At 33.2% G+C, this 21256-nt stretch overlaps 1 protein-coding gene across 1 annotated transcript; it reads left to right on the forward strand.

The window, feature by feature from the left end:
• The first annotated feature begins 7732 nt into the window (after positions 1-7732).
• Positions 7733-17854, forward strand: LOC130810228 (acetyl-coenzyme A carboxylase carboxyl transferase subunit alpha, chloroplastic-like). The gene is made up of 11 exons (XM_057676206.1): positions 7733-7889; positions 10186-10616; positions 11462-11536; positions 11660-11767; positions 11856-12016; positions 12102-12216; positions 12301-12455; positions 13419-13470; positions 13557-13625; positions 13993-14070; positions 16630-17854. The coding sequence occupies exons 2-11, from the start codon at positions 10227-10229 to the stop codon at positions 17605-17607; spliced, it is 2181 nt and encodes a 726-aa protein (XP_057532189.1). The 5' UTR covers positions 7733-7889; positions 10186-10226; the 3' UTR covers positions 17608-17854.
• Positions 17855-21256: the final 3402 nt, after the last annotated feature.

A 21256-nucleotide genomic window follows, 5' to 3' on the forward strand; every position in this document is an offset into this window, starting at 1 on the left:
GTATCTCTGTGTTTTTCGTATTTTCAATGGTACCCCCAAACTATTTTGCTAATTACAAACGTCACACTTTTTATGTTTTTTCCATTAAGTGGCCGTTAATTTTTATAAAAAAACCAACCATGGTTAGTTTCTTCTACTTCCCTTTTCCCTCTCCTCTTCATTCTCTCCTTCCATGTCTGCTTCTTCAAGGTTTACTACTTCCACAATCCATGCTCAATTACCACTATTGAAATAATCCATAATCTCAACTTCTATTGTAAATCATCATTTATCAATCACACCAATAAAACCAACTATTGGCATCTCCAAGCAACAAACTACTCAAATTACTATACAATTTCCAAACAAAAACCCCTTTAAAAGGAATGAATATACACAGTTTTGCAAGTATCAAACTGCATCAATCAACCAATCATTAAGCAACAAAACTACAAAACAATAAGAAAATTTGGGGAAAAGAATCAAGTATGAAGGGAAAGAAGAAGAATAGAGGTAGCACTAGCCAACAGTTTCTTGTTTTCATGTTTCTTTTTTAACCCAAAAAATTTCAATTTTTCGATTTGAATGTTTTGGAGGAATGTTTGGCATTTGGGAACTGGATTTATTTAAATTGTTGGAAATACAATGTTTGTGTAGTTGATGAGAGTTTGTTAGTTATTTTGATTTTAATTTTGTGCCATTGGTTTAAGTTTATTGTATTGGTTTAAGTTTACTTGATGAGTACATTAAAGAGGCAGCCATGGAAGGAGAAGGAAGAGGAGAGGGAAAAGGGAAGAAGAAGAAAGCAATAAGAAACTAACCATGATTAGGTCAAATTCATAAATTAATGGCCACTTAACGAAAAAACTTAAAAAGTGTCACGTTTGTAATTAGCAAGATAATTTGGGGGTACCAAAGATAAAGTGCAATAGTACAGGGGTACCATTGATAATATCCCTAAAAATAATCAACATCTTAACTTGATAACTAGCTGAGACACATATGTCTAACAAACAGAAACCTGTAGACTAACAAACTGCTGATGTGGCGAGTAAACCTCAATACACCCCCCCCACCCCCAAACTGGAGGGTGTGATACTCCTAGTTTGTATAAAAGCGTCTTCAAATAAGTAAATGAGAGAATTTTAGTCAACGGGTCAACAAGTTGATATCTGGTACAAAGATAGGAAAGGTGGATGAGGCCCTCAAGGACTGATTATCACAATAAGGACTGATTATCACAATGTAGCGTCACATGTTCAAGGTGATGAATGTCGAGTTCTTGTAGTAATCTTACCACCCAAGTGACCTCAGATGCTACAGCTGCCATAGCACGATACTCTGCTTCAGAGCTAGATCTTGACACCACACTCTGTTTTTTTTTTTTTTTAATTTTTTTTTACTTCCAACATGTAGGGGTGCTACCTAGCAATAGAATATATCCAATTTCAGAATTTCGTGAATCCAAACAAACCCCCCAATCTGATTCAGAATAAGCTTGAAGGACAAGTTTATTAGAACCTTGAACAAGAATTCCTTGTGACTGGTAGAGTGAACAGTTTTGAAGTCTTCAACCAGAAGATTGTAATAAATTTGTAACAAAATTTTTTTGGGAAAGAATAATACCATCATTGGAATATAATGCCTCTATGCCTAAGAAGTAACTAAGTAAACCCAAACGTTAAATCCCAAATTTTGTATTTAGGTGACACTTTATATTCTTTATTTCAATAATCTAGTAAAAGAAGACAAGCCATATCTATTTGTGAGTTCAACCCATATCTTTCTTGCACTCCTATAAAGAACCATTTTGGCTATGGAAGGTTCTAAAGAACCAAAAAGCCAACCCATGAAAACATTGCTAGCCCTCTCTCGATTGAGTTGTGATTAGCAGAATTTTCTCAAGATTGTTTTAGTGTGCCATCTACAAATCTTAATTTTTTTCCTAGACAAGGAAATTGTCATAGCGCGTTTCCAATTAGAAAAACCTACGCCATTAAAAGGAATAGAGATCGGTTTTTGCCCACTGTTAGAGGGGTGAAGATAAAACACACTAGCAGGATTAGAATTTGGGTAAAGATTGTGGATACTATTTGATGCTTGGTTTGATGTTTGGTTCACCATTGTTGCAAGAAGAAAGAAAAGGGAACGAAGAACGTTCAATCTTGAAAAGAAGAGAAGGATTGAGGGGGAAGCGTTTCTTCACTAATATCATGTAGAAAACAGTCTTAAAGACTGTGAAAAGCAAACAAATGTACAAAGGATAAAGAAAGAGTTTTTTTCTATTATCCAATATACAAACAAGAAGATGGATGACTCTATTTATAGAGTTGAATAATAGATAACAACTGTCCTAAATACTACAGCTGTCACCAAAATAGAAATAATCAACATTCTAACTTAATAACTAACTGAGACACGTATGTCTAACAAACAGAAAGCTGTAGACTAACAAACTGCACTAACAAACTAGAGATCGTAATAATCGAATGTCCCCAGGATAAAACAATCTTCCGTGTATAATATTTGTAGTTTGGACAATATTACTAGGCAGAAAACACCAAAATATATAAAGTATTGCTTAATTTCCAAAGGGAGAATAAGAGAAGAGAATGATATGTACTATGTGAATATTTTCTAGTACATTTTACAAAATCTTCAAACTTTTCTTTATATAGAGTTAAACTCATATGTAACATCAAAGAATTTAAAATGACATTAAAGTGTCACTATAATGTTGAAATTAAACGGGAATTGAAAGCCACTTTTAATAAGAAATTGAATGATATTGTAATGAAATGTCACAAAGTAATTACATGTAACTTTTAAAATTTGAAAACATTAACCATAAAGATGCTTTATTTTGTAAAATTCACTATTTTAATAAAATCTTCCTAACAAATCTTCCTAATAACATTAACTTTTCTTTAGAATTTGTAATGTTTTATTTAAGGAAAAATTATAAGAAACTACCTAATCTATACCCCTTTTTAAAAAACTACCTTATGTAAAAGTTTTTGCAAAAAACTACCTTATATAATACAATTCTTTGCAAAACACTACCTTTTAACGGTTTTTAGCCTTTGACCATTAAGTTTAGCCTTTGACCGTCACGTGACAGTCACGTGATTCTTTAAAGGCACCTTCTTTTTCATTTCAGCGTGTTTCGATGCCTTTGTTTCTGCACTTCTCGCGATAAACCCATTCCTGTAACTCCTGAATTCGCTCCCATCCTCCTCTTAACTTCATCTCGTTGAAATTTCTAACCTATACTAGTATGTACTACAGTACTGAATTATGGTTTTACACTTCATTGTTGTATTTTAGGCATAATTTAAAAAAATTTTTCGTTTTAGAAATTTGCTTCCTTTTGCTGTGTTTTTTCTATTGAATTTGTTGTTTTTTATCTTGTAATTTGTAAATTGATTGTTGTTGTGTCTGAATAATGTATTAGGGTTCTTAAAATTAGCTAAATCAATAAGATGAAGAAATTGAAAATCTGGAAAAAAAGCAAGTAAGTCGAAAAAGAAGCAGTCTGAGTTGGCAACTGAGGTGGGTAATGTTAGGGTAGATGAGGTGGAGATTGAAAGATCTGATGTGGCACATGAGGTTGTGGATGAGTTGGAAAGAGCAAATGTAGATGTTGATGTTGGGAAAATGGGACCACCAATCACATATACGGGTTATAAAGAATCTTTAAGTGCTAACCCTAGATCTAAAACAAATATCTCTGTTGCTATTTCTACCCTAAACCTTCCAGAAAATGAGAGAGGCCACATAGAGCAGCAAGTTCCTGATTTTGATGATAGTAGTGATGATGTTTATAGTTGTGGTGATGAGGATGAATATGAGGATGATTCTGATTTGTTTGCAGAAAATGTAGTTTATGGTCTTGATGATGTGTTTATAGGTGATGATGAAATTAGATTGATAGTAGATAAGGAGGTTGATGAAGAAAACAATAGAGACATATACTTTAATGATGATGAACTGAAGTTTGATGATGATGATTTGGGTGCATTGAATGATGATGAGGAAGGTATAAGCAGCTATCCTACATTCAATCCTGAGGTTGATTTCAAGGGTAAGATCAATTTATCTTTAGGCCTTAAGTTTCCTTCGACATATGCGTTTAGAAAAGCACTAAGGTATCATGCAATTGAATGTGGTTACAATTATTATTACCTGCATAATGGTAGAAGTAGGATCAGTGTGTATTGCTACAATAGATGCGATTGTAGTAAATCGAAAGCAAGAATTGTGAACTATGTTTGTGGGAAGGAGAAGTGTTATTTTAAGGTTCATGCTGTGAAGTTGAAAGATGAGGAGACACTTCAAATAAGGAGTTATTTTCCCAAGCACACTTGAAGTCATCAACACCAAAATAACAAAGTTAACTGCTTTGTATTTAGCTGAGAAATACATAGAGGATTGGAGGGAAAATCCAACTTGGGAATTAAAGGCATTTAAGAAGCGGGTTAATAGAGAGTTAGGTTGTGAAGTCAGTGATTCTTGAAGCTGAAATTAGGTTCTGCTACAGGCATATATGGGCGAACTTCAAGATCAAGTTCCCTGGAGAGTTGTTCAAACAACACTTTTGGAGAGCAGCAAGAGCTTACAACAAGGTATGGAATCAAGTATACATTTAAATATTTGAGATCATGTCAAACTAATTAGTAACAATTTACCTTCAAAGTTTCATTTTGATAGAGAAATGAATGAAATAAAGAATATTTCTGTTGAAGCATATGAATATCTAGTTGCTATTCCTACAAAACACTGGTCTAGGCATGCTTTTTCTAGTAGGAGTAAGTTTGGGATGTTGTTAAATAATTGCTGTGAGGCATTCAATAATGTGTTAGTAGAAGCAAGGGGGAAGCCTATAATTTCTCTAATGGAGTGGATTAGGAGATATGTAATGCAAAGAAGTGCAGCTAAAAGGGAAGGGCTGAGTAAATTTGAAGGTGTGTTGATGTCATCTATCACCAAAATGATTGAAAAAAATGCAAAGGATATATATGGTTTAAGGGTAATCCTAGTGGATGTGTTTGAGTTTGAGGTGGATGATGATGACGACTCTTATGTTGTAAACTTGGCCAATAAGACTTACCATTGTGGAAGCTGAAAACTTATTGGAAATCCTAATAAACATGCCATGGCTTGTATTGTTCTTAGAAAATTAGATGCCAACGAATTTGTCCACGAGGCGTATCTTGTAGAAATGTATGCAAAGACGTATGGTCCAAAGTTTTATGGTATGCCAGGACACAAAATGTGGCCCACAACCACTTTAGCCAAACCACTTCCTCCACCATTTCAAAAGATGCCTGGAAGCCCTAACAAGAGGAAAAGAAATAAGGATGCTGATGAAGGAAAAGGAGGTAAGAAGCTTGTATGTGCTGTTAGAGAATTCAAGCAACGGAGATGTGGTAATTGTGGTGACCTAGGTCACTACAAAAAAGGCTGCAAGCATCCACCTAAACCACCACCAACAAAGATCAAGTCAAATGGTGGAAGGCCTAAAAAGGGATCTTCTTCTACTCAACAGTCTACAACAAAAGATGTGCCTAGCTCTAGTAGTCAACAACAAACTCAAACTGCAACAGCTGCATCTACTTCATGTGTAATGGATCAAAATAGTCAAATATAGAGCTGTATAAGTAATTTACTGTTGAATGTAATGTGTTGAATTAATGTAAGACATATATTAGTATAAGTTTTATGAACTAAGAATGTACTGTGTTGAACTGTATGTAAGCAAATCAGTATATGAACTGAGAATGTACTTTGTTGAATTAATTTACTGTGTTGAATTAAGTGCAGCAAATTGCTGTGTATGTACATCAGTTGACTAGTGCTATGTATGGGTATAATGTTGTGTTGTGTACATCTTAATTAGTGCAACAGTATGTAGTGCAGCAGGAGTATTGAGTCAGTGCAGCAAATCCGTGCTGTGTATGCAAGAACCAAACATCACACAGAAATTGCTGCTTCAGTGCACTTTGTACTGTGTTTAAGTTTTATTGAATGAGTGTCTGTTTTGAGAACTGAGAATTGAGAACTGAGTTCTGTATTTGTTGAAAAAGAAAGCTGAAGAGCATTCTTGAGAACTGAGAATTGTGTTTTGAAAATCTGTTTTAAGTTTGGATGCTGCAAATAAGTTTCCAATGCTCCAAATCAGTGCTGAAACAAATGAATTATTCTGAAGTTGATTAGTGATTACTTTGGGTGCTGCACATCAATTTTGCAGTTTATTAGTGCAGCATTGCATACACATGTGTTCAGAATGAGTAAGTTCATCAGTGTTGTGTATATGTAGTGCAACATTACATCATTGTTTAAGATCAGTGTTGTGTATATGTAGTGCAGCATTACATCATTGTTTAAGATCAGTGTTGTGTATGCAAAATTGTTGTATGTAAGCAAATGGATCTGTGTTGATCCTTGAATCAGTGTGTATCATTATTTAAGATCAATGCTGTGTATGTTCATTGAAAATTAGTGTGTAAGAAAATTGTTGTGTGTTAAGTGTATGTCGTGTTAAGTGGTGTTAAGTGCAGCAAGGAAACACAGCAAACACAACATACACAACAAACACAACACAACAAACACAACAAACACAACATACATTACATAAATAGATCAAAAGGATATTACATATACAGAGCAAACACAGCTAACAAAAAACACAACCATCTGATTTCCAAACACAGCAAACACAACCATCTGTTTTCCATACATAAACAGAAAGCAAACACAAGTGTATTTACAATACCAAAAAAGAAATTAAATGGACAAAATAAAAACTTAATTCATTCATCATGATCATGTTACAATACCCAAATCACTAATACAAATTCTTAAATAGGTCATAAACTTCATTTACTAGCCTTGATTAATACAACCAACACCAACAAAAAACAAAAGAAAAACCCTAATACAAAGCTTGTAATCTGATTTCCATGCTTTCTTCTCATTCATCCATTTCTTCTTAATCCTTTTAATTTCTGAAATTTCTTGTTCCTTTTCATGTTCCAAGTAACAAACCCTTGATGTCAAAATCTTGATTTCAGTTGCTAATTGTCGCTTGTCCTCCACGATTTTGTTAGTCACTTCTCTTTGCCAAACAGTAATTTCAGGTTCATCAATCCATTTAAACATTTTGCATCCCCTCCAATTTGTATCAGGATCATAAAAAACGCAAGTCTTAAACCTTCTTTCAGGATTTTCCTTGGTCCATGAAATCCTCCTTGCAAAGGGAACTCCACACCCACATTTTTCAGGTATCAAATTTTCGGTTGAAGAAGAAGAACATATTACTAATTAATTGGAAATCAAGGAGAAAGAAAGGAAGGGCAACTGTGATGAAGATGAATGATTTAGGGTTTATGGAGTGAAGTGCAGAAACAAAGGCATTGAAACACGCTGAAATGAAGAAGAAGGTGCCTTTAAAGAATCACGTGATTGTCACAAAAGGCTAAACTTAACGGTCAAAGGCTAAAAACCGTTAAAAGATAGTGTTTTGCAAAGAATTGTATTATAATAAGATAGTTTTTGCAAAAACTCTTACATAAGGTATTTTTTGAAAAAAGAGTATAGATTAAATGGTTTCTTATAATTTTACCTTTTATTTGATGAAAATTCAAAATGGCGGGACTCAGGGAGCAATTGTCAATAGTCACAAAGCAGTTGTATACTTGTATTTAGGCGGGGCCTATGTGTTATCCAAATGTGATACTCCAGTCCACATTATAACTTTCACCAATTGAACAGTTGGCTTAATCTATCATGCGCGTGGCCATAAATGCCTCTAACACTTCTCAATCTCTCAGATAACTCTCACACCACTTATCACAATTACTCTAATTCTCATTATTCCTTTCCATGTCGCTAGTTTTCTACTGATTCAGGTTTTTTTTTCTCAACTTCTATCAATTTTATTTCATGCTTTTTATGTCAATTTCTTGTTCCGTATTTTGTCTTCCACTAGCTGTTTTTTTATCATTTTTGTATTCAATTATTGGTATAATTGTATGTATTTTTCATGAATTTCTCTTATGGAGGTTCGTAATGTATTGCTAGATTTGTGTACTTTCACTTTTTTTTGTGATTTTGCTTGCATTCCCTGTATTCTATAGTATCAGTCTATCAGAAGAATCCAGTACAACTTTTCTTATTGACAATCTCATATAATAAGTTGTTAATTGGTACTGGTATTTTTGAGATTCGACATAGTATTGCAGTTGGGAATTGATATTGACTATTACATGGATGCTCCGGAGGATTTAGAATTCAAATTCAGAGCACAATTAATAAAAAATAATTCAAAATAATATAAAAAAATCATAAATACAAAAAAATTATATAAAATATGGTACAGTGATAAACGTAAAGTCAGAGTATATTGCTTAAAACTACTCCATTCATTAATCAAAAAAAAATTAGCCTATTTATAGGCACAAAGTCATAAAAAACTACCTTAATTATAAAAAACTAACTCTAGAATAATTTAATAGGTGAACATAATCCCATTAACTCTCATATTTCTAACAACTAATTTAATGGTTCAACATGATCCTACTAACTCCCATATTTCTAGTAAGTAACTAAAATAACTACCTCCTAGATAATAATTATTTTAATTTTGTATCAAATCTCAACACTTCCCTTTGATTCAAAATTTTCCTCTATCATTTTCATAGAGTATCTATCTTTATGATTTATGAAGTACTTCTCTTCGTACCGCGACGCACTTCTCGTCATCATTAATTATTGATATACATCTCATCATTCTCATAATTATGTTGATGCACATTATCACCAACTATAGATTCTTTAGATTACTTACTTTCTAAGATGCACATTCTCACCCAAATTTCTAAAACAAATTTTCTTTTATAACCATTTATGCCATTGTTTCTTTCTTATCATCGAACTTTTTTTTTCTTTGATGCACTTCTCATCAATTTCTACCTTTGGTGATGCACTTCTTACCAACTTTTACCTTTTTTTATGTACTTCTCACCCATTACCTATTAATAGAGCACTTCAATATCTTTTCCTTTTTCACTTTTATCTTGGAAGCCCAAATCATATTGGCTTTGATACCACTATGTTGGAAAAAATTAAAGTTATAATAGAGTGTTAAATGTAAGACTTCTACATTGCTTAAAACTACTCCATTCATTAATCAGAAAAATTAACCTATTTATAAGCAGAAAGTCATAATAAAAACAACCTTAATTATACAAAACCAACTCTAAAAAAATAGGTGAACATAATCCCACTAACTCTCATATTTCTAGCAACTAATTTAATGGGTCAACACGATCCCACTAATTTCCATATTTTTAGCAATTAATTAAAATAACTAACTCCTAAATAATATCTATTTTAATTTTGAATCAAATCTCAACAATATATGTTAAAAAATTTATGTTTTCGGTTCAACCTAAAAATTATTATTTATGATCTATTTCTACTAATATTCATATCTTGAAACCAATGAGTAATAAGATCATTGAAAATACTATAAAATATCTCCTTCACAATATAAGTTATCAAACAATCATTCATGCACTAATCCTTCCATATTATTACACAATACTTCACAATATGCATCGTAGTAGTACCAAAGCTAGGCTCAAAAGAAAATATTTGGTCTTCACTAACATTTGAGAAAAATCACCTAATCCTTTTGAAATTACCAAATCGATCATCATCTCGCATATCGTATATGTATATTTGAGATTCGACATAGTAGTGCAGTTGGGAATTAAAATCCATAAAAAAATCTTGTCTACATTATATGCTATTTGGTTAAGGATGAAAAAATTGAGTACATTTTAGAGATTATATGTGATGGATAGCCTTTGTAGAATCATTTGGATACGGCTATGTGCACTGGATTTTGGACAATGGCAACTAGAGTCATGCATGAAAGGAGAGTTTCGCTTGTTTATTTATGACTAACCTAATAAATAAATGGCCTTTGTGATCTCTTCTTGAGCAATGGCGGACTTCCAAATTCATTTCATGATTAACAATTTTTTACTTGCTCCCCCGAAATATGTTTTAATCAATTGGTTTTACTTTAAGCTGGGTTTTTTCATGAACATTGTTCATGATTTTTCACTGTTGTTGAGTAAGATAAGTCTTTTGCTACTAAACTAAGATTTTGTACATTTTTCCCACTTCAATGTGTAGGTTAAGCACATTTTCATTGAAGGTTAAGAACATTAGTGAAAATGACCACTATAGCCCTAGCAGCAGGGCATTGTGCTAGAGGAAGAACGGTTGATGAGCTAACTTCTGAATGTAAATCAAGGGTATACCTTGGCTATGGGAAAGATGATTTATATGCTAGTGATTTTCTCGAAAGTAAATTTCAGAGCCTAAACATGTGTGTCCCCTTGGAACACTCAATGGTTAGAACCAGGAGAAAAAGGCTAAATGTTATTGCAAGAGTTAAAAAAGGAAAGAAGCATGACTACCCATGGCCGGATGACATTGATCCTAATTTGAAGAGTGGACATTTGAAATATCTCTCTTACTTTAAGCCTTTGGAAGAGAAACCAAAACCAGTGACACTCGCATTTGAGAAGCCATTGGTTGATCTCGAGCTAAAGATTATTGAGGTAAGTGAGTTCCCTCATCATGTATTTGTTTATTGAATAGAGTATATGAAAACAGCCGTCTCACATTATCCTTAATGCCTACTTACAATGTACTTGATGCCCATCGAAAACGTATTTAAAATGCCTACTTACAATATTCTTAATGCCTACCGAGAAACTTAGCCTACTAGCCTACTTACCATATTCTTAATGCCAACTTAAAATATCTTTAATGCCTACTTACAATATACTTAATGCCTACAGAGTAAGTACTTAAGTACTTATAATATTCAAAATGCCTACTTACAATATTATTAATGCCTACCGAAAAACGTACTCTATATTTTTCTTTTTGGGCCAGCCTGATTAGAGATGGTCTTTTCAAAAAGACCGTCTCTAACAAGAATTTGTGATATGAAAATAGGCTAGAAATGAATTCAACTTTCTTGGTGACAGTTTGTGCAAATCTGCCCAGAGACAATATCACTTGACAGTCGAGCTTTTGCATATTATTGTTTGGTTGGTCTGAAAGAAATCCTTTTGAAGAAAATTTAAGAATTTAAATTAGTATTCCCTGAATCAATGAGAAAAATGAAGCTTCTTCTTTTATCATTGCATAATGTATAATCAGTATCTCAGTATCACATGATACGCTAATCTCCTCGCGAATCACGAATCGAAAAAAGCGGATTATGGTCGGTTTAGGGCTATTCTTAGGCATATTTGAGCGAATTTCGAATTCAAAAAGCGAATTAGCTAGCGAATTATGTTACACTGCATATGATTTTATAGGAGCTTAAATTTTATTAGTTAAAGGATATTTATCTATTCCCCAAGAATTGATCATCTTCTTCTCTTGCTTGCAGGTACGCCGAATGGCGGATGAAACTGGTCTAGATTTCAGTAATCAAATCAATGCTTTGGAGTTGAAGTATCAACATGTAATTGGCCTTCATCTTTTTCTTGCTTTCTTTGATGTTAGTCATAATTTTCATGCATTTTCGGATAGTTTCTATGCAATCCTTTGCTTTTACTCAACTGATGTGCTTTCTTGTCATTATTAGGCTTTAGCGGATCTGTATACTCATTTGACTCCAATTCAACGCTTGAATATTGCTAGACATCCGAACAGGCCAACTGTCCTGGATCATGTTCTGAACATCACAGAAAAGGTAATTGAGAAATTATCATTGAAAGTATTCACTAGATATGGGGCATAAATCTAAGAAAAATGTTCTTGTCTTTTCGTACTTCTTTAAGTGGGTGGAACTCCATGGAGATCGTGCAGGCTATGATGATCCAGCTATCATAACTGGTTTAGGGAGCATTAATGGTAAAACCTATATGTTCATCGGGCATCAAAAGGGAAGAAATACAAAGGAGAACATTTCTCGTAACTTTGCAATGCCAACTCCTCACGGGTATGTAATCCTTAATTTACCGAAGAAACTAGCATTCAATTTTATTTTTTCTTAATAGTATAAAAGGAATAAATTTTTTATACAGGTACAGGAAGGCTTTACGCATGATGAAGTATGCTGATCATCACGGTTTTCCCATAATTACTCTCATTGACACACCAGGAGCTTATGCTGATCTCAAATCAGAGGAACTGGGTCAAGTGGGTTATCTACTCTTTGAATATTCTTTTCAACATGACTTGTGAGATGAAGAATATAAAAAGGATTTTTGTATTTGAATGTAGGGTGAAGCTATAGCTCAAAACATAAGGTCTATGTTTGGACTGAGAGTTCCTATCATTACAATAGTAACTGGCGAAGGTGGTTCTGGAGGTGCTCTAGCAATTGGTTGCTGCAATAAATTGTTTATGTTAGAAAATTCGGCATTCTATGTTGCTAGGTACTCTTTGAAAAACTTTGAATGTCTAATGTTTTAGGTTCTGACCACAATATTAAAATGACAAAAAATACTCAATACAATTGCTACTCTAGCAGCATTAACCTGATAAACCCTTATAAAGGGTACTATGCTAATATATTAAATTCTTTATTTCCAAAAAAAAAGATATTACATTTCTGAGAAAACGAACACTTTTGATCATTTTTTTAGGAGTTAGCTATATAAGACATTAGCCATTTAACATTGTAGATTTGTAGTATTCTTTTTGAGCATACTTTATATATATAGACTATAGAGGGTAAAAAACAACCAAAGTGGTGAAAACTGAATCAGACGGAGATATATATGTTGTAGGCCTTGTGGCAAAAGGTATACATACTCTCTTGAAGGTGTACATATTTTCGTTGAGCAAAAAGTTCTTGATATTTATATGCCACTCGAGTGTACATCTTTTAAGCATGTATATTTTTAAAGCTTGTATGTACACCTGTTTACAAAATTATTTACAAAATTGCGACCTGAATATGTATATTTTTAAAGCTTGTATGTACACCTTTAGTAAATGTCCAATTATTTACAAAATTGCGACCTGAATATGTATATTTTTAAAGCTTGTTTGTACACCTGTTTTCAGTGTTTGCCACGTTAATTGGTTTTCATTAGATGTAAATTCATGCGGCTAATTCATGTTTTACTGCTAATACATTAGTTTATGCTATGTTTTGATGAGAGGAAATTGAGGGAAAGGAAGGAATGGGAAATGAAGGGATGGCATGTCCTTAAGTTGGATAGCAAAAAAGAAAAATGGTGGAAAGGAAATTGGAGAAATGTTGTCTTATACATTGTACAAATAAATATTTCCAATAGGAAGGAAAAATTATCATCCCTTTCTCTTCCCTTCTTTCCCTTTTCTTTCCTTCCTTATATGTTTTTTAAACACTCTTAATATTGGTGTTTGGACAGCCCTGAAGCATGTGCTGCTATATTGTGGAAATCTGCCCAAGCAGCCCCTAAGGTATATGAGTTCTTCTAGCATGTATAATAGTTTTCATGAGACATCATTTTTTATTGCACACAAATTTCTCTAATTCCACTTTGAAGGCTGCTGAAAAGCTGAGGATAACAGCCCAAGAACATGTCCGACTCAAAGTTGCTGATGCTATCATTCCTGTAAGCAGTTTTGATTCTCATCTCTTTGCCTAAAATGGACATAATTTGTTTGTGTAAATGAATGTTCACTTTATGATTGTTACCCATATTCCACTCAAGTCAGTTTACAATAGGTCACTTGAGTTCTTGTAAAAATTTTCTTGAAGCTCAAGTTCACAAGCTGGTTTCAATTTTAGCCTTAAGATTTAACCCTATTTTCTGACATCCTCATTGCTGTGCCAGATTCTGTTTTTGTCGAAATTGTATTTTTCCTCTCATCCCTTCCGATAAATATCTACTCTGGATTTCTTGATCAGTTTAAAAATATAAGCTGTTCTTTTCATCAACTGATTTTACTCATGTTGGAAGTCTTGTTGATTGTCTCCAGGAGCCACTTGGAGGAGCACATTCTGATCCTAAATGGACGTCCCAACAAATCAAGATTGCCATTTTACAAGCCATGGAGGTCAGGATCTTCCTAATAGTTTCTTTTGGATTCATTTTTGTTTCTTATCGTTGCCCACTTTATTATTAATTGAATCTAGCAAGCGCATTCCACAATATGATTGATTAAAACAATAACAATGTCAAAGCCCAAAACTTTAATCCCAAGTCCCAACATATGAGGTCAACCATACGAACCAAACAAATCAAATTGAGAGATCGTCTGTAACTAAAATGTTACTTTATTTGACCATAGCTAATATTAATCTTTTAAGAAAATCAATTTTAATGATCATCCACATATATTCTTCTCCTCCATTCATACCTATCTATTGTCATGTGCTCTCGCAAGTCCCAATTATTCATGTCACTCTTCGTACTTTCATTTTTATTGTGTACTAGATCTTATTAGGCCTACCTCTTCCTCTTATATTTTCTCCGAGTTTCAACCTTCCATTTTTCTTATTTATGCTTCTTTTCGACACCCTCCCCCCCCCAAATAAATTACGTTACATCTTGGTCAATGTATTTTTTCTTGAAAAGTTGAGGCAAAGTACATGAAACACTCACTTGAAAGGAGCTTCATGATATCCAATTTTTGCAACACCTCTACTATGTTCTCTTGTGTCAAAATGAAATTTCATATACTATGTCTTGCTTTAACCTTGTTTAATTTTTTAAAATTTTGACACTTGTGCTTGTCTCCACATTTATAGTTTAGCATTGACCCCTTTTTCTGATTTTGTCCACTAATGCAATGTCATTAGTGAACAACGTGCACCATTAAACTCCTCCATGGCCAGGTGTTGCATTTTCATCTAGGACAGTTACAAACAAAAAAGGCTCAAAATAAAGTCGATGTGACACCATGTCTCATAATTACATGGTATAACTCAAGCTTAATTACGCGGTATGTAGTTAGAACAAGTGCATCACGTTTGTTCTTTTGTAGATAGGCACTATAGTGCTTAATACTCTAATCTTTCTGTTGGTTCATTTTCTTTGATACATCTTTCTCCTTTACTTTGTTTATCCATGTCATAAAGTTTTTGTTCTCTTCCTCTTATTCCATTAAGATGTCTCTTGTCTCACCAATAACATCCATTGAACAACTCATCGAACTATTCATTTCATCTATATTTGATATCTTCATCTTTTATCCTTGACACACTTCACCCTATTAGAATGTAAAACACTTTTTTATTGGTCCATCTTATGAAAATGTTCTTCTCCTCTCATGATTTTAACTTGTATACCTTCATTCTACATTTAACTTTGCCTCACCTACATTTGTTTATCCTGGTTTGATTTCCTTGTATTTTCCAAAAATTTTGCTTACTCCTACATTTTCGTAAAGCTAAATGAAATTCAGTTCTTTTTTCTTTATTGCGATCCATTCCACCGCATTAGGTCCTTTTCACTACTATAGGTTTGCTTCTTTTAGATAGCAGATCATCTTCTTCAACAGCTCAATCACCGAAATTTTTAATATTCCCTTATTTAAGGTTCCGCAATTTAGTTGTTCCTTATCCTTGGACTTTACCTTGTGTGGAATTGATTGCATATGAATTTTGAGGAATAGCATTTGATGCCGGGTGATCATTCATCTCGAACGACCATACAACTTACAGCTTCCCTTTGCATTTTTACTACTTGGAAAATAATCGACGTTGCTGCACTTATAGAATTTATCAAATAGTTTTCATGCTATCTATATCATGTGTTATGTACTGAAAAATTATATGGTTATGCAAAATCTAAAATAGTCTTTCTTTCCTTATTTATCGTTCAATATTTAAAACCTACATCAATGCTCTCAAAGACACAACCGACCAATATATAACTTTTTCGAGATTGAGATTACACCATGATTCTTCCCAGAATTTTCTATCGAGTGTTTTCTTACTCTCACATGAGGTACATATGCAGCGACCACATTCAATATTTTTCTTCTATACACAAGCTTCTCCTTCATAATTCTATCATTTATACAATTATAATAACATGTTCTCTTCTTATCTTGCCTTTGTTTACCACAATTTGCTTATTTTTCATCTCATTCAACTAACTTGGCCTCTTCACTAACCCATGTTGTCTCATGCATGCAAAGAATGTTAACTTCTGTTTTTTCTATAACATCTGCCAATATAAGTATTTCTATAAACCCTAATAATTTCTACTCCGTTCAATCCTCATCCCAAAGTGAACTATTCACTTTTTATTTTGTGGTGTTCAGGAACTTATCACTTCCTTTTACTTAATTCGTTTTTGCTCTATTTCCCTACTCTGACTTGTTTATCTCTCTTTTTTCACTTTATTTATCCCAATTGTGAAGCTCATTTTGGGACGGAAGCAGAAAATTGAGAATTTTTAAAGGGAAATATGATTTTTAACTATGGAAAGGTTGATCTTGTGGGTAACTACAAGGAACATATAAGCTTATTTTGGGGTGGACGGAGGAGGATGAGAAACTAAATGGCCACTTAATGCAAGTTCCAACAATGAAAAGGTCATTCCTTGATGTATGTACTGATTATGGTAGTTTGCTCAACTTTTTTATTGTTAAAATTGTTGAATCCAGGAACTGGGCAAGATGAGCGAAGAGGAGTTGCTTCAACATCGAATGCTCAAGTTTCGTCATATTGGCGGGTTTCAAGAAGGCATTCCAATTGATCCAAAGAAGAAGCGGAAGATGAAACCTTCGGATGTTAATGTGACTACATCTGCTGATTTAGAGGCCGAGCTCACAAGCCTCAAAAAAATAATCCTAAGAGCAAAAGGGTCCAGTGATCAGCAAATGACAACCCAAACAATTGAGAAGCTACAAGAGGATGTTGACAAAGAGATCACAAAAGCCTTCATATCCATGGGCTTGCAAGGGGAACTTGAATCACTCAAGTTAGAATTAACTAAATCCACCGACCCACTTCTGAACCTTGCTTTGAAAGAAAGAGCAGATAGACTGAAGCAGGAATTCAAGCTTAAATTGTCCAAACCCGGTGAATACATGGGGTTAAAACAGAAGCTAGCGAAACTTGAAGCTGTAAATAAGATCATAGAGCGTATGGAAAAAGGTGAGAAAATAAAAGCAGAGATCAATGAGAAAGTATCAGCTAATGTAAAGAACAAGTTATTTCTGCTAAAAATTGCTCAAGAGAAATTAGTAAAAGGCGAGGAAGTAGATAAAGAAATTGTAGAACAAGTGGAGACTGCAAAAAAAGAGCTCGAGGAGGCTCTGCAATCATCAAACTTAGAAATTGTCGGTACAATGAACGCGAAGCTTTCTGTGTTGAATAGTGAGATTAATGCCGAAATTGAAAGAGCGATAGATGAGACCGGCCTTAGAGAAAAGATAGAAGAACTAAAAGAACATATTGCAGGAAACTCGAGTTTTGAAAAGGTGAAAGCATTACAGGAACACATAAAGGAAAGAATTATTTCTGTTATGAATGTTGAATCTTTGAAGGAGAAGGCCGATAATTTCTCGACTGAGTCGGTTTCAACTCCGGCGGCTGTTCTGCAAGGTAAGCTTGGTGCTGATAATGGAAAGTACGCATGATCAGATTTCGAGTAGTTCTTGAGTGTAAGAGTTTGTGTGTATATAGCTAAGATTATTGTAAGCATATTTTTTGACAGCCAGGGATGATATGTGATTTTGTAAGGAGTTATAAGAGCTTCAGGCTTTAGCTACTCTCTTGTTAAGTTCACAAAACCCATTTTTGTATGTCATGTATGAATACTTGAACTAATAGTTACGTTTCTCTATTAGCAAATTGTAAGTTAGAAATATTGTTCACTGATTTTCACACGCTGTTTGTTGGGAAAATAATCTATATATGATCCCACATTAAAAAATTAGAGAGGTTGACTAACATATAAGTTTGATGGGCTACTCTTATTATTAGTTGGTTTTAGAATGGAGCTTCAGCGGGATTGGGTGCAATCAACAAGCGCAATGACATATTTATCAATGTTTAGCATGAATTATGTCTTTTATTTGCAAATAGTGCTAGATATACATATTACTCCTCGAACAACATTTAGCTATTGTGGAGAGATGAGTTGTAGTGAGTATTTTTACTTGACAAATGTTTAAGTGCAAAAAATAAAATCTGAAATAAATATGAAATATTTGATTTTTAATGATAATTTTTTAATTTAGGAATCTTCAATTTGTTCATATAAAAAAATAGTAGTAATTTGCTTAGAAAAAGCAAAATTGGTTCTAATTTTTGTTCAAAATGAGTATTTAAGAAAAAAAGTTTTTGATGATGTTGGGTTTGATTGGGGTTCCTCTTAGATTACGAACATTCATCATCATACTTAGTGTTTTCCACCCATAGGAATGGCCAGGGTATGGGAAGGAAAAGAATTCAGCAACCTGTACCCATAAAGAAAAATGCGGCCAAAAAGTCTTCTGGCTCGAGATTAGAAACATTGTATACTTAAATTCTATTCCTGAATAATATGAGGTTTCATTTCAAAGGAAAAAACTAAAAAAAGATTTTCTATAATGAAAATGATTCCATCAAATCATTTATGCATAAAGTAACTCGCGAATGTAATATATTAACCCTCTAATTATGAAATTAAACAATTTAATTCACTTTTCATTCTTGTAGATTAATCTTGTACCTTTATTCTATTGTGAAGTTTTTTATTTATTTTATTGTGCAATTAAATTTAATAATATTTTCTGGCATATATACATTGTCATAACTGATGAGGTGCAATTATAAAATTAATAGGTAATAATAATCCAAACATTTTTCTTTTTTTTTTCTTGTGAGAGAGGAGTATAGATTGAAATGGAAGAAGAAAATTATTTTCCCCTGTTGCTAGGAGAAAATGCATCAATTTGACAGCCCAATAAAATACCAATTCTTAGGTGATTAAATGTGAAAATTTGAAGAAAATAAGCACATTGGATAAATAATTCTCAAAATAAGCTTGAAGAAAACTTATTTTCTAAAATAAGTGTTTTTTTGCCCAAATTTTTGTTCGCTGTGGATAACAGTGAACAAAGCAAAGCTGGTCAAAAAAATTAACATATTTGTCTGTTGTTACTAACAGCGAACAAAGGGAACCTTGGTCAAACAAGGTCAAACCTTTGTTCGCTGTTAGTGACAGCAAATAAAGGTTTGACTAGGTCTCTTTTGTTCGTCATTACTAACAGCAAACAAACAAGGCTAGGGATGGTCATCGGGCGGGTCTGGAGCGGGTCTGGCCAGACTCGGACCCTTTTATTTTTTATGGATCCAGACCTGGATCCGGACCCTCAGGGTTCAAAATTTTCAGACCCAGACCCAGACCCTACGGATCTAGGGTCCTTAATGGGTCTTATACAAAGCCTCTTTAATTTGTCAAAATTGTACTTTTTGCGAGTCTTTTTGTATTTTTGTAAGCAACTTATTATCGTATTATAAACACTTGTTTGAGTCCATAAAATTCAAATACAAAATAATTACTAAAACGTAAAAATACTTGTCTAAATACATAATTAAAAATCAAATATAAAAGACTAAATGAGAAACATAGTGAATCAAGTGAATGAGAAAAAAATTAGAGACTTAGGTTTACTGGATTGAGAATGAGAACTTGAGAAGACAATCAGAAATTCATAATATAAATTTTAAAAGTTTAGGGTCCGGGTTCGGGTCTTCACCTTAGGACACGGACCCGGACCCGTCAAATATTTTTTGGATCCAGATCCGACCCGGATCCGATGGGTCTCAAAAATTCAGACCCAGACCCTTAAAAAGGGGTGGGTCCGGAGCGGGTCCAACAGGGTCCTGGACCCATGACTATCCCTAAACAAGGCTGCCTTTTTTGCTCTGTTCTTATGGTTGGGGTCAAACTAATCATTAAGCAGTCAAAATATTCATTTAACAAGTGCTCTATAGATACAAAACCTTATAGCTTATTTCATTCCATCCAAATTCAATTAAAGTATAAACAAAATTGTTTCGAAGTTAAGGTATTTTTCTACAACATATGTTGATTATTTAATGTTATTATTGAACATATGTTGATTATTTATCAACTCCCACATTATTTGTAGATTCTACGTAATGGGGTTTAGGATGAGTGGGAAAGGAGAAGGAAAAGAAGAAATTATTGCTAAAGCTTATTGTGTTTTAAGATCTTTATATTTTCATTTCCTAATGTTACATCTTCTATATACAACTCAAAAGAGGAGAAATAAAGATAGTCATTGAATGCTTCCATATAGTATCCAATCCCTCCTCATCATCAATAGGCTAAAAATTGTCCATTCATCACATATATGAAAATGAAGTGTATACCACAAGTGGTGGAGTCGATCTTAATTCTTGAACATATAAGCAGTTTTAATTCATCAAAAATCATGTTCGAATTGCATACAAACAATTTACGCTACCCTAACATACTCAGCATCTTTATTGGTTGTTTGAATTTCTTCATCTAAAAACATAACAAAACCACACAATATCTATTTTTACATAATACATATAACATCCAAATTATTATCAACATCAACTAGAAAATCATAAAATACCTTATATAAAAAGGCAAAAAAAAAAAAAAAAAAAGCCATATCCTTAATCTCTAAGTCATAAAAATAATAAACTAATAAAAAAAATACCCCAAAAAAAATAAATTCAAAACCAAAAACAAACCCTAACTTATAAGTTACAAAAAGACTAATTCAAGTTCACGAAACCAAAAATATAGTCAGAAATAAAGTCATTAATCTATAAATAAGTACTTTATATAAATGCGGTTGATGAACGAAGTGTTATTTGCAAATTCCTAGCCAACATTTAAGTGAAGAAATATTTTATATATAAATCCTCAACTGATAAAACGAACGCATAAAGCCTAATAAATTTTACCTTAAATCAAGCTTTGTTTGTCCTAAAACACTTTGAGGTGTGTTTGGATGAAAAAAAATACATGAAAAAGAAAGGGATGACCGAGAAGTTTGGAGGGATGAAAGATTATTTGGATAACTAAATGAAAAATAAGACATTTAATGGGACATTTGAAGTGATTAAATGAATAGTTTTTATAAAAGTTTCAATCTCATCAAAGTTGAAAGTTGTGGTTGGAAAACTATCAACTCCTCTTAAACGAACAAGTGTTATTTTCTTTTCATTTTTTCCCTTCCTTTCCCTTCTCTCTTCCTTTTTTTTTCATTTCTTTTATCTCCAAAATTGTTATACAAA

This window comes from Amaranthus tricolor, chromosome 4 (assembly GCF_026212465.1).
Source record: "Amaranthus tricolor cultivar Red isolate AtriRed21 chromosome 4, ASM2621246v1, whole genome shotgun sequence".
In the NCBI taxonomy this organism is placed as follows: domain Eukaryota; kingdom Viridiplantae; phylum Streptophyta; class Magnoliopsida; order Caryophyllales; family Amaranthaceae; genus Amaranthus; species Amaranthus tricolor.

What these genes read in the sequence shown, in the direction of transcription:
- LOC130810228 (XM_057676206.1), top strand. Translation starts at nt 10,227, where the DNA reads ATGACCACTATAGCCCTAGCAGCAGGGCATTGTGCTAGAGGAAGAACG. An exon ending in TTCTGAACATCACAGAAAAG is followed by an intron (nt 11,768 to 11,855) that starts GTAATTGAGAAA and finishes TACTTCTTTAAG; the next exon opens with TGGGTGGAACTCCATGGAGA. An exon ending in TTGCTGATGCTATCATTCCT is followed by an intron (nt 13,626 to 13,992) that starts GTAAGCAGTTTT and finishes GATTGTCTCCAG; the next exon opens with GAGCCACTTGGAGGAGCACA.